General features: G+C 35.9%; 1 protein-coding gene across 3 annotated transcripts in view; it reads left to right on the plus strand.

Annotated features, from left to right (window-relative positions):
- MAGI2 (membrane associated guanylate kinase, WW and PDZ domain containing 2) overlaps positions 1–19,182 on the plus strand; it is a 1,326,400-nt gene that overhangs the window by 719,798 nt on the left and 587,420 nt on the right. For all 3 annotated transcript variants that reach the window (XM_082661503.1, XM_082661504.1, XM_082661505.1), the window contains exon 3: positions 3,935–4,054. In XM_082661503.1, the coding sequence (XP_082517629.1) occupies positions 3,935–4,054 (120 nt within the window). The remainder of the gene's footprint in view (positions 1–3,934; positions 4,055–19,182) is intronic.

Consider the following 19,182-nt stretch of genomic DNA (forward strand, 5'->3'; position numbering starts at 1 on the left):
TAAAGACATTTTCATACATGCAAAGTCTCAAAAATGTAGCTCCCACACAACTTTTGACAGAAAGTTTCTGACAGTTGTGTTCTGCCAAAATGAGGGAATGGACTACAAAAAGAGATATGGGATCTGGGAAAGAGGGGTTACAACACAGGGAAGAGGCAAGGTGAATCCCAGGATGACAGCAAAAGGTGATCCCAGGATGGCAGCTGTGTGGTAGGCCAACACAGTCCGGATTGGAGCAGGTCAGAAGGCTCCAGGAGAAATTTCTTCAGTAGGATAAACTTGACAAAATATCAAATATATTTGTATATTCTGAGAGGAGGTTTGTTTATCCAAGGAGAGGATTAATTAATTGAAATATTGATCAGTATGTGGACATTTGGAAATTAAAACATTAAATTTAGAGTAAACAAAAAATTACACAAGAATGGAAAATTAATCAGCACAGTACATGGTTCTACTGGAAATAGATTTACATAGTATTATTATTATAAATGTTAAATAGTAATCTAACACAAGTTTGTTCTACTGGGAGAATGGGAGAAGGGAAAAAGGAGGAAGTGATGTGAAGAAGTGTGGGCAAAAAGAGCTGAATCTTCATTTTCTTTACCAAGAAATCAATAGTGACTAAAATAAAAAACAACAACAACAAGAGCCATCATAAGTATTGATAAATTATTTAAAGACATGAAGGTAAAACAAAAGAATCAGCTAAAAGAGTTAAAAGTGTTTACCGCTGGATAAAATGAAAGGTGTGTGTGTGGGGGGGGTGATGACAGTCTACTTAAAAAAAAATAACGTAGAGTTGTAGAATAACAAACCTTGTAGAAGTGTAGAATCTTTAAAATATCTGTATAACTTTGATAAAAAATAAAAACTAGACTTTGAAAGAAAGCAGAGGAGAAGGGATTAGTCTTAGCAAGATGGATGGAGGATTACAATTAAGGATGAAGATAATGCAGATGAAGGAGTTAGAAATTAGGAAACTTTAAGGAATTTTAATTCAGAGTATCTCTCATATTACCAGAAAGAGAATGAGCTAACGTCTTCTGCTGAAAAGTCAAAGCCCTTGAGTATTAGAACGTGGTGGGTCAAAGAGGGAAGAAGACACTTACTAAAAGGATTGCCGTGCATCAGTTGAATCAAACTAACATTAGAGGGGGGAGGGGGAGGCATGGACTGGGAATTTGGGATTGGTAGATGCAAACTATTACATTTAGAATGCATAAACAACAGGGTCCTACCGTATAGTACAGGGAACTATATCCAGTCTCCTGGGATAAACCATAATGGAAAAGAATTTTTAAAAAGAGTGTCTGTATGTGTAAAACTGAGTCACTTTGCTGTACAGCAGAGATTGGCACAGCATAGTAAATCAACTCTACTTCAATTAAAAAAAAAAAACAAAATGAATAAACAAAAACTTGTCCAACAACAACAGCAAAACTAACATTAGAAAGCCTAAATCTGTAGGGTACTTTGTCAGTGAAAGTTCATGGTTTTCTATAGCAGCTGCAGTCTCTGAATGAAATAGCCAATAGGGAACTTGGAGGTTTGTTAAGACGTGGAAAATGGTGAAGATGAACTAAAGGAAAGAAGGCATGTTAGATTCCCAGTCCCTTAGTAGAAAGGCAAATATGGGGAACATCATGGAAATTAGGAGCCATCAGGAGATTGGAGGTTATAATTAAAAAGAAGAACAGAATGAGAGAAAAGGATGGGAGATTGATGTCAAAGATGGGAAATGCAGCTTTTAAGATTGTAGTGTAGAACTTCTTCAAGCAACAGCGAGGTAGGCGAACCCCCAGTCCAAATAGGCAGCCAGCAACAAGCAGGTCAACAGCAACAGGTGACACTGATGCAGCCACAGGGGAGGCTGAATCCCTAAGGCAGAAAGTCAGTCACATTGGCCTGAGATGTAAGACGTAGATGGAAAAACAACCAGTGAACCAAAGTACTCATGGTCCTTCCAAGAAGAGCACAACCCAAACACGTTCACTAGAATTTGGTGCAGGCGAGTCACTCTAGTCAAGTCAGCAGCCCTGGAAATTGCCCTTAAGCTCGTGGTCTTATGCTCACATTGTGCTGGGAATGCATTACTGCACTGCAAGCAGTTAATTAATCAAAGTGTGTAGCTTCTGAAATATGCAGATAAATTAGGAAGGAAAATTGAAACTGTGTTACGTGATCTTTCTTAATGATTAGAGTGTGTTCTAAAGAAACAGAAAAACAAATTGATTGCCGAAAACCATGTTAATGTGCTTTTAATTCACAAGGGTTAAGCATATAATAGTCAGGATATTGAAAATTAAGGTTCTCATAGAAACATTAATTTGACAACATTATGCATACTAGGTGTGGGAGGTTTATATTTTATAACGTTAAAAGCAGAAGGGAATATTATAAAATGTGACTCAGTTAAACAAAATAAAATAACAAATTCAGGGGAAAGTCATTAAACATGACTATGGGGAAAAATTGTTTTGCAACCCCCAAAGAAGGTTGTAAAATTTAATTTTAGAACATAATGCCTTCAAATTTTAAAAAATGTTTTCAATGGAAATTAATCATTTTTACCAAAAATGAATTTTCCTAACACACTGTATATTCTGATATTAGTTTAGGCCTCTCATTTGCAGTCCAGATTTGATCCTAATAGACTAAAAGGAGAACTGACTGGCTGTTACAGGGCCTAGTTGATAAAGATTTTGGAGAGTGAAAATAAATTTAAGGGTTTGACATACTTTTTGTTTAGTTTATAGAGAATATGGACGATAGTATACATGTGAATAAGCCTGCCAGTGTACTAGTACTTTGTTTACACATTTGCCTTCTATGTACTTCTGCATACTATTTGCATGTATGCATTACGAAAATTCCAATCTGACATGCAAAATGTCTTATGTAGGTGGCATAGAAAAAGAAAAGAAGCTTAAGGCATGTTCAGGGAAGGAAGTATTCCAGAAAACAAACCCACAGCCTTTAATATGTCTCTGTTTTGGTTCCCACCTCACAAACTGGACAGCAGGTCTGGGAGACTGACTTCTCCAGTGGAGCTGTACTGAGCCACAGGCTGCTATTCCTGTCACCCTGGTCACAGAAGCTGTTTACTCTATAGGTGATGCAGGAAACAAGAGTGGTGGACCCATGCAGTAACCCCTTAGAGTGTGTCACCTCCCAATGCAGTCAGAATTAAAGACAATAATGAAAGAAAGAAAGAAAGGAAGGAAGGAAGAAAGAGAGAAAGAGAGGAAGGGAGGAAGGGAGGGGGAAGAAAGAGGGAGGGAGAGAAGGAGGGAGGAAGGATACTATATTACTAACATAATACTAATTTAATTATAATTATTACTCAATTCTAATTATTATTTAGTCATTTAATTTTAAGTAATAATAAAGCCTTTCTTATCCTTTAAATCAAATATAAGCTATTATTTGGCACAAAATTAACAAGTGGCAACAACCTCCCCCCCATAAAGGAGCAGATCATGAAAATATAAAGGTAAATTGACATTTTGCTAACATTTCTATTTTCCATTGTATTTTATGTCATAGCAAAGCACTCTACAGAACAATAGAGGTCCATTCATGGAAGAGAGATATGTAAATTCCTGAGCTAGCAGACTCCTGGCCCAATATTCAAGCCACCTCTTCAAAAAGGGCACAATGGTCTGCATTTTTCACTGAAAAACCTATGCAGCCACATTCCATGGCAATGAACTCTTCATAAACTTGATGAAGAAAAATGCTTTGTATGTTTACTTTAATCTTAACCCCCTGCTATTTTCTGTTTCCAAACAAACAGAAGGACAAATGCAACTGCCAACTCGCAGGATGTACAAACAAGTGTTATTGAATATTCAGAAGTGTGGTGGTATTTCTAAAGTTCAGCAACAAATCACTTAGAGTCTTTCTTTTGTTTTTAATTTTCCTTATTCAGGCACCACAAGGCCACATAAGGAGGGTGAGGTTCCTGGAGTGGACTATATTTTCATCACTGTTGAAGATTTTATGGAATTGGAGAAAAGTGGTGCTCTCCTAGAAAGTGGGACTTATGAAGGTAAGCACAGCTCTACTGCTGAATTTATTTCTCGTCGCATCACATTTTTCTCCTTTGTCTGAAATGCATTAGAACATCACATTACTAATGTGCTGTTGTTTTGGTTTGAGAGCTTTAATGAGGTCACTTTAGAAGTGTATTTTGTAAAGAAAAATTAAAATATATCCGCGTTAATTCTACTCTTAAGATGCCAAGAGAAATGTGTATGTACATACCTACTGAAGTATCCTTGTGATCAGGATATCCTGAGGCTAAGCTGTGATGGTCCAGATAAATTATCTTCATCTCTAGGTAGCATCTAAAGAGCACAGGGCTTGAGTTCCAGTCCTGTCACTACCTCTGTGTAGTTTTCTCCGGTTGCTTCACTTCACTTGCCTTTACTTGCCTCTCATGCAAAATGATGGTGTAGGAAAATATGATCTGTGGATGAACTCCAAAGCTCTACCACATGTTTCCTTGTGTGCCCATGTCAAACACGAACAAATGAAATTAAAACCTTGAAGGTGGGACGTATGATTCAGTGGAAAAAGCACTGTAACCTAAGCCAGAATCTGCTTCAGTTCCAAAGCTGGCTTTACTACTTACCCACTATGAATATTAAGTAACCCGGTGAGTATCTCTGAACCTCAGTAGTCTTATCCATAAAAGGAGAAATGATAGCATTGAAAAATACAAATAAATAACATGCTTGCATGTATATGTTCAAGTAACATCTACATGTATGTAGTTTATGTCTAATGAAGTTACAGATCTGTGTCTGTATAATGAAATTTTAAAGTAATATAACTAAAAAACAGTAGAAAATAATACCTTTATTCCTACGTCGCAGTTACTGTGTGTGTAAACTATATTTATATGTATTATTACATCCAAAGGTGAATCTAGTTTTACTGAACTGCAGTTAATAGTGAGTGATATTAAAAACACAACTCATATGCATTGCTGCTTAGCCCATCAAACATCAGAGGTCTACCATGAGCAACGAAACTGGATTTGTAACAGTTGGCCCTCCTCTTCCTCCTTCATTTACTTGTAGAGGCCCAGTGGACTATAGTTATTTAAGAACTCAGTATTTTTAAGTTGTTAGAAGTATTAAAATCTCTTTTTACTTCACACTCCTAAGGCAATTTAGGCTGACACATGTGCCTAAGTTATGGGTCAGACATTTAGTTGCTTATTTCCACATTCATAGGAAATAGGCAAAAATACCCACGAAAAGAAAATGGTTTTATATGAGTGTTGTTTCCTCTTCTAATTGTCAAAAATGAATGATAGTGAAGATTGATTGAAAATATTATATTTATTGCAGTATAGTTGATTTACAGTATTATATTAATTTCAGGTTTTCACAGCATAGTGATTCAGTATTTTTATACATTATACTCCATTAAAAGTTATTACAAGATAATGCCTATAATTCTGTGTGCTATGCAATATATTCTTGTTGCTTATCTGTTTTATACATAGCAGTTAAATGAAAAAGCTGTGTTGATCATATAAGCTGCCTTAAATTATCTATGAAAAATAACTTATAAATCATAGAAAATAATGATATCAAAGAAGTCAGAGTAAATTAACAATAAATTGTGTAGTATGTTTTCCTGTGGGCTTTGCAACATGATTTGGTGGCATTCATTAGTTTACATGTCTGCTAATAATAATGCTGTGTATTTAGTTACCGTATTTAAATGTCATACATATGTAGCAAAGAACAAATGCCTTAATATCCACGAGCATTCCAAAAGTAGTATGATTAACAAATATGACCTTTCCTTTCCTTTTTTTTTGTTAAATAAAGATTGTATTAACTGTATAGAAAGTGAAAAAAATTAAATCCATTGTTCATGTTAAATTTCCATGATATTTATGATAAACTAGATGTCATGATAAACTAGATGTCATGAAGTTTAATATCAATATTTAAAAATAAAGCCTAGCTTAAATTTTAGGTTTTAGGTTTCAGTTAAATTTTGAATTTTAAATTTTAAATTTTAAAATTTAAATTTCAGTTTAAATTTCAGTTAAATTTCAGTTAAATTTTAGGTTTCAGTTAAATTTTGAGGGAAATTTCCTGAAACATAACCAAGTTTTGTGAGTCAGGGTGGGTTATCCTGAATCTCCTTCAGACGTTTTTTCAACGCTGAGAGTAGAGTTGGCTAAATTGGTGCCAAATTGTTAATCGCCCACGCGTGCGTAGAGCTGATCTTTGAATAATACGGCTGATTTACACACATGACTTTGGGGAATCAATACTATTATTTACAGATGCATACTCTGTACTTGGATAAATAAGAAGCTCTTTTCTCAGGGCGCATAACCATCTGGGTGGACACCTAGGGAGCCTTCTCAAATCTCAGAATCTTCAGATTTTCCAACAGTTACAGCTGAGGAACCAGTAGAATTGGCCTTCTAATAAAAATCACTGCTGTTCCTTCAGTATTAATCACTAGCTCCAGACTCAGAGCTACCTGAGTTATTTGTTATTTGTGTTATTTGCGTTATTTGTGTTATTAATGTGTTATTCATCCAGGAAGCCTAGGGGATGCCTTTTCTGCTGTTGGTGCTTTCAGAACATACAGAGTAACAATCATGTACTACTCAACTAGATAAAGAAGGACCTCAGAGCTTTTATATTTGTCAAACTTTCATGGTATCACTCTCTCATAAAATAATAAAATACCAGTTTGTCTGTTACATGTTCTCCCTTCTGCAGTGTTTTAGGCCATTGTTGTCCTTCCTCTTCCTTGCTAGATCATTCTCATGCTTTCTCAGTACTCTTTAGAGCTCTCAGCCAGGCTAGAAAATTCATTTCTGTTATCCGTGAATCCACTAAAGAACTTAAAAAGAAATTGAGTTCCTCTGAGCATTAAGGTCGCAGACCTGTTAACCATGTAGGATCCTTAAGACTGATATATGTATGTATATACTTCTGTCTTGTTGTCAATAATTCTAATTTTAATCTGGAATTTGTCCTTTGATTAGAAACGAGATAGACTATCCTGAATTGTAGTTCTGCTTCTTAGAAACTGGCCCAAAGTCCTTGCTCCAGAAGAACAATTCTGTTATTACCAGAGGCTGCAAGGAAGGCCTTAATATGCTTGTGTTACCTTCTACAGTTAGGCCACATGGCGCTAGGCAGAATTTTAGCAGATTCTTAAAAGGCTTTTTCTGCATCACCAACCCCTCATCTAGTATGAGCACCTCATTTCAGTTTGTTATACAACAGCTGCTGAATGGCTCTGCATGTAAATGGCCCAGAGGACTTGACTCTAATGGACCATCAGGTGTTGGTAAAGACTCTTCCATGACTTGGAAGACCTCATCTTCATCTTTTCATAGTCAGTCAGGTTGAAAATTAAGTTAATATAACAAGGCCTAGTGACAAGCCTGACATAACCTCAAGTAACAGGAAGAACACCATGAACCTTCCTGTCAGGACTGAAGATATAGGCTTCATGTGAAACACAGACCACAGAGCTCTGTGGATGAATGCAGACAATTCCTTTGGGATTAAGGTCACATGCAGGTATAAATGTGACACTGCAAGGTAGAATTAAATAAGTAGGTTTGGTCATCTAAAGGTTAAGTACTCCAAGTACCTGGAAGGAAGCAGTGCCCTTGGGAACTGTCCGAAGTGCTGAATTACCCAGTCACTGACCACTCCCACTGCCTCATCCTGCGTTCTGAATGACATCTTTAACAAACCCATGTCCCCTGAGCTGCACCTGCACTCTTATTTCATTTAATTCATCTAGTGAGATCATCCACAGTCATATTCCAGAGCAGCAGTTCTGTTGTAACATTTGCTATCATATTTTGCTGTTCTGCTTTTAAATCGAAACAAAGCTATCTTTCTATCTATTGAAGAAACCCTTAAAGTTTCTTAAAGTTAAAGGTTTTCTTTAAATAGATGTAAGCTCAATTGTAATAGTCCTTCAGTTTTTAAGAGGACCAAATCAAACCCAGCAAGTTATTAGGGCATCTGTAGAATATAGTGCAAATATGGCACTCACCTTCACCTTGATGCTGTGGTTTGTCCTACTCATGGACCTTAATGTATATGGACTTGAGCCAACTGTAAACAGCCCACATAGTTTCTTAAACAATTTTATTACAAGGACTTTGAAATTCAAGTCTTCTCACAACTGTACATAAATGAGTGCTGTTCTTCCTGGTATAGCACATACAATCCTATAAAATTTTAAGTATTAAGGACAAATAATTTTCTAGGAAAATAAGCCGATAACTCCTATGATGAGAGAAGAGATACAACAAATTTTACATAAATCCATTTAATTTTACTAACTGAAATCCACATCCACTTTTTTTAGTATGACCTTTGGGCATTTATTATTGAAATTTTGAATCTCTATTTGCAATCAAGATAGCACTGGTGACAGAGAGATGCTCAATCCAATAAAAAATCATTATTAGTACTATAAATAGTCTTCAGAAAAACCATTCTTCTATCAGTCCAAGTTTCTATCCACTGAAATGTAAATATTTCCTGAAGGGCAGATCAATGCTTCAATTGATGCTAAGATTGCTCTCATTCCAGGAGACCAAAAAAGAGATAAAATGTCATTGTTTCTCTTTCGCTTATACTCTATTACAAGAGAAAATTTTTACTAAGTAAGTAATAACCTCCACAACAACAGTAGATTCTTGGAGCTTGCAGTTAAAAGGGTCCAGCTATTATTACATATTGTAAGATTTTTTTTCTTTTGATATTTCCTTCTTTTTCTTTTGGCAATTTCCCTATTGTGGAAGATTCTAAGCCGTGCATTTGGGTGTTCATTTTAGAAACACTAAACACTTGCACATAAAATTCAGTATGTGTTTATTTGACCAGTAAAGGAAAAACACATTTAGTGAAGTTTTACTCCCCTTTGAGATCTTACAATGCCAGAGGTTTTTTGTAAGTGGTTCATTATGTGTTCAAAGGTATTTGCAGAGAGCATATGATTTTTGCATGCTGCTTTGCTCCTGTGTAAGGCACTAAGACTGGAAGTGTTATTGTGCATTAAAATGTGATAAAATTCCCTCTTGGTTTGGGACTTTTGTAAGCCCAGCTTTTTCCAAAGTATGTCGTGCAAATGCCTATTTCTAAGTACTCTTTTTTTCCCAAAAGGAACTAGAAGGAACAGACCAATCAATTAACTAATTTAATATTATCATATAAATTTGAAGTCTGAAGTCAAGGAAAATAAAATGACTTGTTTACTATTACCTAAACTGCAATATTAACCAGTTTCCTGTTAGTTCTATATTTTTTTGTTCAGTGTAGCTGAAAGGAACAGGACCAACCTTTTTGGAGTATATCATTAAAATAAAGCCAGTATTCTTGGGCATAAGACTCACTTATTTGACTCTCTCACAACCCATAATGATATTAGGTAAAGCTGAGGATTCCAAAACTGTGATATTTGAGGTTTCCTTAATTTCCCTCAAGCTTGTGTCTTTAATTACAATGATTTTCTAACTCCTGTACATATCCTTTATAAATTTTTATCTGAAACAAATTGAGATTTCACGTGAAATAAATATCATGTCCCTCATTTAGTGGGAAGAAAACCTGCATGACTTTAAAATTTTTACTTACGTTTCTCTTCACTACTTCAACAAGCAGAACCTATTTCCCTTTGCTGATTGGGTGAATATTTTCACCTCTGAGTTGTTTTTCTGAATGGACAAAAATGGATAACAATATTGATAATAAATATTTTATAATGTTTATTTGTGTATTGCTGCAGCTGTGAATATATATTGAAAAATATTTACTGGATCTTACAATTCCATGACTATCAAAGACAGTAAATTCACTCATTCCACACGATCAATTCTTGATCAAATTGATTACAACAGTCTTCTGCATGAGAGTTCATGTTTCTCTAAAATAACATCAACATAGTGATGATCAATGGCTCTTGCCATTAGTCTTAGATTAGACATATAGACCTTCCTAAAGGAGAAGTTTCATTTACTCCAGTTATTCTCAGTGATGCCCTAATGTCCCCTTCCTGTCAAACTTTTTTCAGAGACTTGTTTCATAAATTAGTTATTTGAAAACTATAAACTAACATGCTACTCTACAAAAGCTATTTTTATATCTGAATTTCAGATCTGAAAAATAAAACTTCCTGAGACATTCTTTCCTTATCCATATTTCTGATCTAAGAGACAGTGGAGTCTAGAATCTGATTAACCACAGATCTTTTATTTCTCTCAGGGGGGATAGAAATCATCAAAAAATAGGAAAGGTGTGTCCTAATTTTTATTACTAAATACTTTATTTCAGAACATTGATCTCCATCTCCAACAAAGTTACAGTAGATGTAGATGGTTTTATGGATTGTTTTTATAAACTGCAACTTTCATTCATCCTGTGCACAAAACAATATCTGAAACGTTGAGGCTTCCATTGATCATGCTGCAAAGTATACAGATATATTGAATGCTTTGATTAAAAATTAGTCAAACTGTAACTGAAGTAACAGTTCTCAAAAATACCCTGCTGTCCTTATATTTAAAAGCAATCATGTTGTATAAGATTCATACCATATAAATTCATACCATATAAGATTCATATATATGAATTCATACCATATAAGATTCATACCATATGAAAGCTCTTCCTTATTGAAGGCTTCAAACTCTGACAATTATGGAAAATCATTCATAACATTAGGTTAAAATTTAATATGCGAAGCAGTTAGTCCCTCTTTATATAATAATCGGCTGTCTTAGATCTGTTATGGGCTGTATGTGTATGAATGTAACAGCAAGATAAAATTAGGATTAAGTGGTCAACATATCTTGTCTGCATGGGATTTTCTCCATAAAAATTAATTCTTAAAGACACAGAGTATGAATTTTTAGGGATCAGTAAAAACAGAAATTGATACTTGTTATTAGTTATAACAAAATGGGAAGTTTTACTTATACTGTCGTCAGCCTATTTATATTAGCTATTCTGGCTTCCTTTCTGTTCCTCAAACAGAACAAGCACATTCTCATCTACTTGGGATCTTGAATTTGTCATTTCATTTTCCTAGACTACTTGTCTTCCAAATAACCACATATTCCTTTTTCTTACTTTGAGATATTCATCTAAGAATCTTCAGGGAACTCTTACCTGACAACCTTACCCAAAATAACACCTGCTGACATTCTCCATTCCCTTCCTCTGATTTCTTTTCTTTTCTTTTAATTAATTATTTATTTATTATTTATTTTGGGCTGCATTGGGTCTTTGTTGCTGAGGGCGGGCCTTCTCTAGTTGCGGTGAGCGGGGGCTGCTCTTTGTTGTGTTGCACGGGCTTCTCATTGTGGTTGCGGAGCACGGGTTCTAGGCACACAGGCTTCAGTAGTTGCAGCACGTGGGCTCAGTAGTTGTGGCTCGCGGGCTCTAGAGCGCAGGCTCAGTAGTTGTGGCGCATGGGCTTAGTTGCTCCGCGGCATGTGGGATCTTCCCGGACCAGGGCTCGAACCCGTGTCCTCTGCGCTGGCAGGCGGATTCTTAACCACTGTATCACCAGGGAAGCCCTGATTTATTTTCTTTATTGTACTGACTATAACTGAAAATGCATTCTGTGTCCATTTGTTTATTTGATTATTGTCAGTGTCCACCCACTAGAATGGAGACTTCTCAAGAGGTCAGATAATTTGAACCACTGCTAATTCTTGATCTTAGAATGGTTCTGGTACCTAGGAAGCACTCAATGAATATAAATTGAATGAATGCCTAAGTTCCTTCCTTGAAGCAAACAATGGGAACCCCTTAATCCCTATGTAGAAGTTCAAACAGAATTGAAACCCTGGAACACATCTACTTCCTAATTCAGAATGCTCTAGGTCAGAAGTTTAGAGCTGCAGCATCAATTTGGCTTCAGAATCTTGTCCTAGATTACCTTGTATTATAATTGTAATCATTTTGTTCTAGTCTTAAATCTCGTTGTTAACCTCATGGGTCCCTGTTCTGAGTTCCCATACCTGTTTTTCTCTCAATAACCTCTACACTGTGACACTTTCTCCAGAATATAGTTCTTATCTTTCTATGGCCATTCCCTGTAGTCTGGTTTTCACTGCAGTGATTCATTGTTGGTCAGGTTTCCCGAACTGAAAGCCTAGTAAACTTAGTCAAGAAAACGGTATCTTCGAGTAAACCTCCCCCACCCCACCAGCTCCACCTCCCAAGTTCCATTGACGGTACCACCTACATACTTCTTGAACTAATGATAATTACCCTGTCTTATAATTCCTGTCTTTGTTCATGCTTGCTTTAATCTTTTTCAAAAGTGTTACAAAGACATTCTTGATTTCTCTACCTCTAGTATAGAAAGTCAGTAGAGAGTTGGAGAACAGAAGTAATGAGGCCAAACCTACAGGAGAGATAGAAAGGTCCTGGGATATGGGGCTTCCCTGGTGGCGCAGTGGTTGAGAGTCCGCCTGTCGATGCAGGGGACACGGGTTCGTGCCCTGTTCCGGGAAGATCCCACGTGCCGCGGAGTGGCTGGGCCCGTGAGCCATGGCCGCTGAGCCTGCGCGTCCGGAGCCTGTGCTCCGCAACGGGAGAGGCCACAGCAGTAAGAGGCCTGTGTACCGCCAAAAAACCCCCCAAAAACCAAAAAAAGGTCCTGGGATATACTGGAAAATATGCAAATTCAGAATGTTATTTTAAAACAAAGGAACTAGTATGTGTGTTCTCTCAAAGAAATGTGAAGGCATTCTAATTAACATGGACATATGGTACTTGGTAAAGTATAAGAGAGCATGAGTTTATTATTCTTTTATTCTTAGGAGACTTAATGGAAAGGAAATGAAAATCAAATTTTATTCAATTATTAATTATACATTGCTAAAAAGATTTCTACTCCCACTTCACCTTTCTCTCTCTTTCTTTCTCTTTTACATTAGGATGGCTTCTTTAAATTTTCTTACAATAGGTGAAAGTTTGATTCCTTTCACTAAACAGTTAATGGGTAAAATGATAATTCTGAAAAATTTATATTTTAAATTCGATTACTGATGGTAAACCAAATACTTAGCACAACTTGAAGAGTCAACAAACAAAAAAGTTTTAAACAATATATAGGAAGCTCCAACTGACATGAACCTTATGATAGGTAAATAAAAGGTAAAGACTTGATTAAAATTTTTCCACTGAGCTTTCTTTCTTTTACTCCCCTACCTCCATGACATATCTGAGGATATTACAGCAGGGGACGTGCATTTACCTAGAGAAACCTGTCCTTTGGCATTGTGACCTGATATTGGAGGGTGCTGTTTCCCAAAGGGATCTCTTCCCTCAGGGCTAGCCCATAAGAACAGAAAGGTTCTCCAGGCCACATCCCTCATGATCCTTCCCAGAAGGATTAGATACTTCTGACTTCTGCTCCCACTCTCTGAGGGTGAGAGTCAATCGTTTCCATAAAACTTCCAGAGAAAAATCTTCTGATGAAGCCATCTGGTTTCTCTGGAGATGAAGCAAGTATTATTATACTTGAAGTGAAGTATAACCCACTGCAACAAGGGCATTTCCTATCATTTCTACCTTCAAGTATGTGCAGGAATATCCATTTTACAAATAATATTTGCAGATTTGGTAACTTTAACTTCTTTCCTCCCTCTTCCCCTATCTTCCCTCAATTTAATAAGAGTCTCTCATTTAGGGTAAAATGTAGCAGCAAATTAGAAGAAGATGCGTGCAATGGTTTATGTGAGGGAGGGAGGGGAGAGGATGGAGACTCCTAGAGGCCGGCATGCTGACAGCCTCACAGGGATTTAGGACAGGGGAAAAGTACAAAAAATGTACAGATGAAATTTAAAAACCAGAGTCGTCTAGGGTCATTTGTTATAGTGGGAGCACTCATCAGTCTCCCAGATGACAGCAGAGTATTGCAACCCAGCACAGCTATTGATTTTCCTAATAATGACCCTGAGCTATCCAGAAAAGATTAAGGTATATGCAAAAACATAATATTTGAGAAAGATTTGCTTCAAAGGTGATTAAAATTTAAAAGTTTGAACTTCTAAAGGGGAAAGGCTAGACTATTCACCTAAGTAGAGTACTACACTCCCTGAAAATGCCAAGTAAATGGAACACATATCTTGTTATAAAATATTTTAACTATCTTCTGTCTAGAAGCAATTTATAATATGTATTCAAATTTATATTCAAATTAACATGATTAAACTATCGATAATTAATTTATGAATGTATTCTATAAATGCAGATAAACCTGATGTTCTTATATGCCCCAAACATTTTAGGCACATATAAATATACTTTAGAAAAATGACTAGATTGTAATGAAGTTGGAAACAACATATTCTTTGGCCCCAATAATGTTTGTCATTTTTTGAATATGTTAGATTTAAAATAGATCTATAAAACTATCAGTGCATTACCAAACAGTTAAAATCAATATATTAATAAAATGCACATTTACAAGTTCATCTGCTCTTTTTTTAATCTTAACGTACTATTTTGTAGATTTTTTTTCAGTTTTTGAGACACCCACCTGTCCCCCAGGAATCTTAAGGAGTGATAGCTGCAGGCTACTTTTTCAAAGCCTATATTTACAACTTGGGGGGTAAATAATACATCATTATCTTGGTTTATTTTCATGAAAAGTTCACCTTCAGAGAGTGTTATATATACTCATCTTAGAAGCAAAACATATTAATCAGAAGTTAAAGATATCCTACACTGGGAAGCTTTCTTGCAACATTATGTTATCATGTTTTTCCTTCTCATTCTTGGTCCTGCCTTTGCACTAACCTTCATTTTAGTACTCTTCTTGCTTGTTTTCCTTTTAATATTTAGCTCCTGTAATATTTTTATTCTCTCACAATTTAGGTTTTCTTTTTGCTGATCTTTCAAGGGTTTTGTTTATACCAGCAGCCCACTGACACTATTCTCTTTCTTTATTCTTGCTTTGTTTATCTTTTGATTTCTCCTGAAAATTGAGAAGCCTACATGGATTCTCTGCTGTATTCCTACTCTGTGTCCTAAAAATCTTCCTCTTTTGGGATATGCTGCATTTTATACTTCAGATGGTTTTATATCTTGGCTCTTACATTTCAATTCTTTTTTTTTACCTGTATAGCTATAAGGAACAATGAGAATAATGGAGATGATATTTATAAATGTTCCCACAAGGCAATGACTTGTTGAATAGAGTGGAAATTTAACTAAAATGACTTCTCTGTCCTGCATAGGAAGCAACACTGTCTTAGAAATGGGCATGCTCGTGGGAGTTTTGTTCAAACACAAGTTGTATGGTTTGTCATGGTGTATGTCTAAAAACTGATGTAATTTACCCCAATTCACTACACTTTTCATGTTATTCAGTAAGTCCAGTGGTATATTGGAATCTGCCCTCTTGGCAAATGGGTCCTACATACTTAATATTTGCTTGAATGGAAAAAATTATTTCAATTGATATTTATTTCATATTCTCTTTATAATTTAATAAATTACATCATATCCCTGTAGTTTAGTAAATATAACATTTTCTTCTTTTATTATTCTTTCATCTTCAAATCCTTATCCTATTATCTACACAGGCCTTCTTAGTAGTAATTAGGAGGCTATTAGGGGGAATAAAAATGTTTGTGTCTGAGTATATGAAAATACTGAGCTAACAAAGGAAGAGAAGCACTTTATTTTCATTTATTCTTTTTTTCTTATTTTATTCTCCTTTTTCCCCTAAGAAATGCCTTTTAAGTAAATAAAGCTCAAATGCAGGTGTTCTAATTGGCAGCATCCAGTCCTTCCTGTGTCATCGTCCCCATCCCCCCCTTCTTTAATTTAAAATTTTACTTCATTTTTAAACCATCCCCTGTGAATACTCATTCTCATCTCAGAGAAACACATCCCATGTATTCTTGTTGCTTATTACTTTCTATTCTTGAGTATTCTTACAGTTACCGTTGATTTAATTCTGTTATATGTAATTTGAGACCACACTTGCTCCTTGGTAGACTCCAATAACTTCTTATTATAGAATTGGATTCAAAAATAATATTTAATAGAATTGTTTATATCCTTCCAACATGGGTTTTCAGTAACTTGAAAAGTATTTTTGTTTATGTGTTTCATTTAAATTTTACATAACTCCTCTATTAATGAAAAAATGCATCCTCATGGCATCTGTTTTTCATAAACAATAGTAGAAGTAGAAATCATATAAGAGAGTAGAACATTCCCAAGAGTGCATGAAAGTAGATCACGGCTGCCTCAAAATAAGAAAATATTGATCAAGATCTTGCCAAAGGTAACAAAATACATTAAATGTGAGCATGAAAATATTGAGACAGCAGGTTGAAAAGCTAGTGTTTGGGTTTTAAAAGGAAGATGCTGGCGCGGGGGGACTATCAGGTTGCTAGAGAGGGAACTGACTTTGACAGGCCTTGCTAAGGCAGGGTAGATTCAAGTCCTAAAATAGTCATTTGCAACTTTTTTGTGCTAGCAATGTACTTTCAAGTACAAGAATTATTGGCACTTGAAGGAATTAAATAGAAGTATAATACTGCAATGTTCAGAACTGGGTGATTGTCTGATGGAGTGGTTTGCATCCAGGCTGCACCTGAGTGTTCCAAAAAGTTCTGGTCACTTAGATGTCAACTAAATCATACCACCATGCCCATCATATTTTCTGAAAAATAACACTGGAACAGAATCTGTCTCATTTGCAGCCAAAAAAAAAAAAAAAAGGTCTAAAAATGTATTAAAATACAAAGAATAGCTACTGAAGGGCTGACTGCAGTGCTCCAGAGAAACAAGGCATTGGTGGGGAGCAACTGTGGCCTAGAGGAAGCCAAGAATTATTTGTTCAAGTATGCATTTGAGGCCTAGGAATTGCAAGGCCAAATGGTAATCTTGGATTTGTCTTGAACTTCAGGTGGAACTGAAAGAGCTCTAGGATTACATGAGCACTGTGTTTAAATGAGTGATGAGTGGGACATCATACAGAAATGAGACTTGTTCTGTGTGACCTTAAAGAGTGGGACTAGGACAAATAATAGATAAAGAGACAAAGATTGTGGTCAGATATAAAGAAATACTATCTAATAACCAGGGCTGATGAAATAATAAACTCAGTGCGTTGGTAAATAGTTGCTGGGATTGCCAAACATCAGCTAAGAACTCTCTTGTAGGGTTGTTCTAACTGGGATACACAAATGGATAAACACTTAGGCTGAAATAGCTACAACATCAAAAGATCAAAAACAGTACAAGATGTGACGATTAATTTATGTGTCAATTTGACTGGACCTTGGGATGCCTAGATACCTGGTTAAACATTGTTTATGGGTGTGTCTACAAACGTGTTTCCAGAATAGATAAGCAATATTTGAATTGGTGAATTCAGTAAAGCATATTGGCCCTCCCAAAGCACCAATCAACATGTTGAGAGCCTGAGTAGAAGAAAGAGGTGAAGGAGGATTGAATTTCCTCTCTGCCTGACTGAGTTGGACATCCATCGTCTCCTAACACTTGGTACTCCTGGTTTTTAGGCCTATGTATCCTGTTTGTTCTTTCTCTAGATAATGCTGACTAATACACTAGGCTTCATGCTTTGCATATGCTATCTGTAATTTTCACAATGTTTCTTCCATGAAAGTATTATTCTAATGCTTTTTTACAAGGAGGAATCTGAAGCTCAAAGATGTTTAGTAATTGTAAGAAGTCTCTCAGGTAGTAAATGACAAAATTGAAATTACTTCCAGCCTTGTTTGACACAAAGTCTGTGCTTGAAGGAGCATTTTCCCATTGGGAAAGTATTCAGTCAATGTAATGTAAGCCCTAATTAGGAAAATAATTTCCTTTACAATAGCACCAAAAAGAATAAAATACTTAAAAAAAAATAACTAAGGAAGTGAAAGACCAGTCTACAGAAAACTACAAAACATTGATGAAAATATTTTAAAAAGACATAAACAAATGGAAAGATATTCCATATTCATCAATTTTGGAAGATTTAATATTGCTAAAACATCCAAACTATCCAAAGTGATCTACAGATTCAGTGCAATCCCCATCAAAATCCCAATATCATTTTTTACAAAAGTAGGAAAAAACAATTTTATGATTCACGTGGAGGCACAAAAGACCACAAATAGCCAAGTCAATCCTTAGAAAAAAGAATGATGTTGGAGGCATCACTCTTCCTGATTTCAAAATACATAAAAAGGATAAAAGAATCAAACAGCATGGTACTGGCATAAAGACAGACATATATACCAACGGAACTGAATAAAGATCCCAGAAATAAATCTACACATATATAGTTAACTGACGTTCGACAAGGCTGCCAAGAATATAAAGAGTAAAGCATGGTTTCTTCAACAAATGGTGCTGGGAAAACTGGATATCCATATGCAAAAGAATGAAATTGGACCATTATCTTTTTTTAAAATTTTTATTTACTTTATTTGTTTATTTTTGGCTGTGTTGGGTCTTCGTTGCTGGCGCGGGATTTTTCTAGTTGTGGCAAGCAGGGGCTACTCTTCGTTGCGGTGTGCGGGCTTCTCATTGCGGTGGCTTCTCTTGTTGTAGAGCATGGGCTCTAGGCACACGGACTTCAGTAGTTGTGGCATGCGGGCTCAGTAGTTCTGGCTCACAGGCTCTAGAGCACAGGCTCAGTGGTTGTGGCGTACAGGCTTAGTTGCTCTGCGGCATGTGGGATCTTCCCGGACCAGGGCTCAAACCCATGTCCCCTGCATTGGCAGACAGGTTCTTAACCACTGTGCCACCAGGGAAGTCCTTGGACCATTATCTTATACACAAAAAATAACTCAAAATGGATTAAAGAATTAGACATGCGATTTGAAACCATAAAACTATGAGTAGAAAACATAGGGAGAAAGCTTCATGACATTGATCCTGGCAATTTCATGAATGACACCAAAAGCCCAGGCAACAAAAACAAAAAAACAAGTGAGACTACATCAAACTAAAAACCTGCACAGCAAAGGAAACCATCAACAGAGTGAAAAGGCAACCTACTGAATGGGAGAGAATATTTTCAAAGTATATATCTGATAAAGGGCTATATCCAAAATATATAAAGAACTCATACAACTCAATAGCAAAAAAAAACAAAAACAAACAAAACAAA

This window comes from Grampus griseus (assembly GCF_964374135.1).
Source record: "Grampus griseus genome assembly, chromosome: 9".
Classification (NCBI taxonomy): domain Eukaryota; kingdom Metazoa; phylum Chordata; class Mammalia; order Artiodactyla; family Delphinidae; genus Grampus; species Grampus griseus.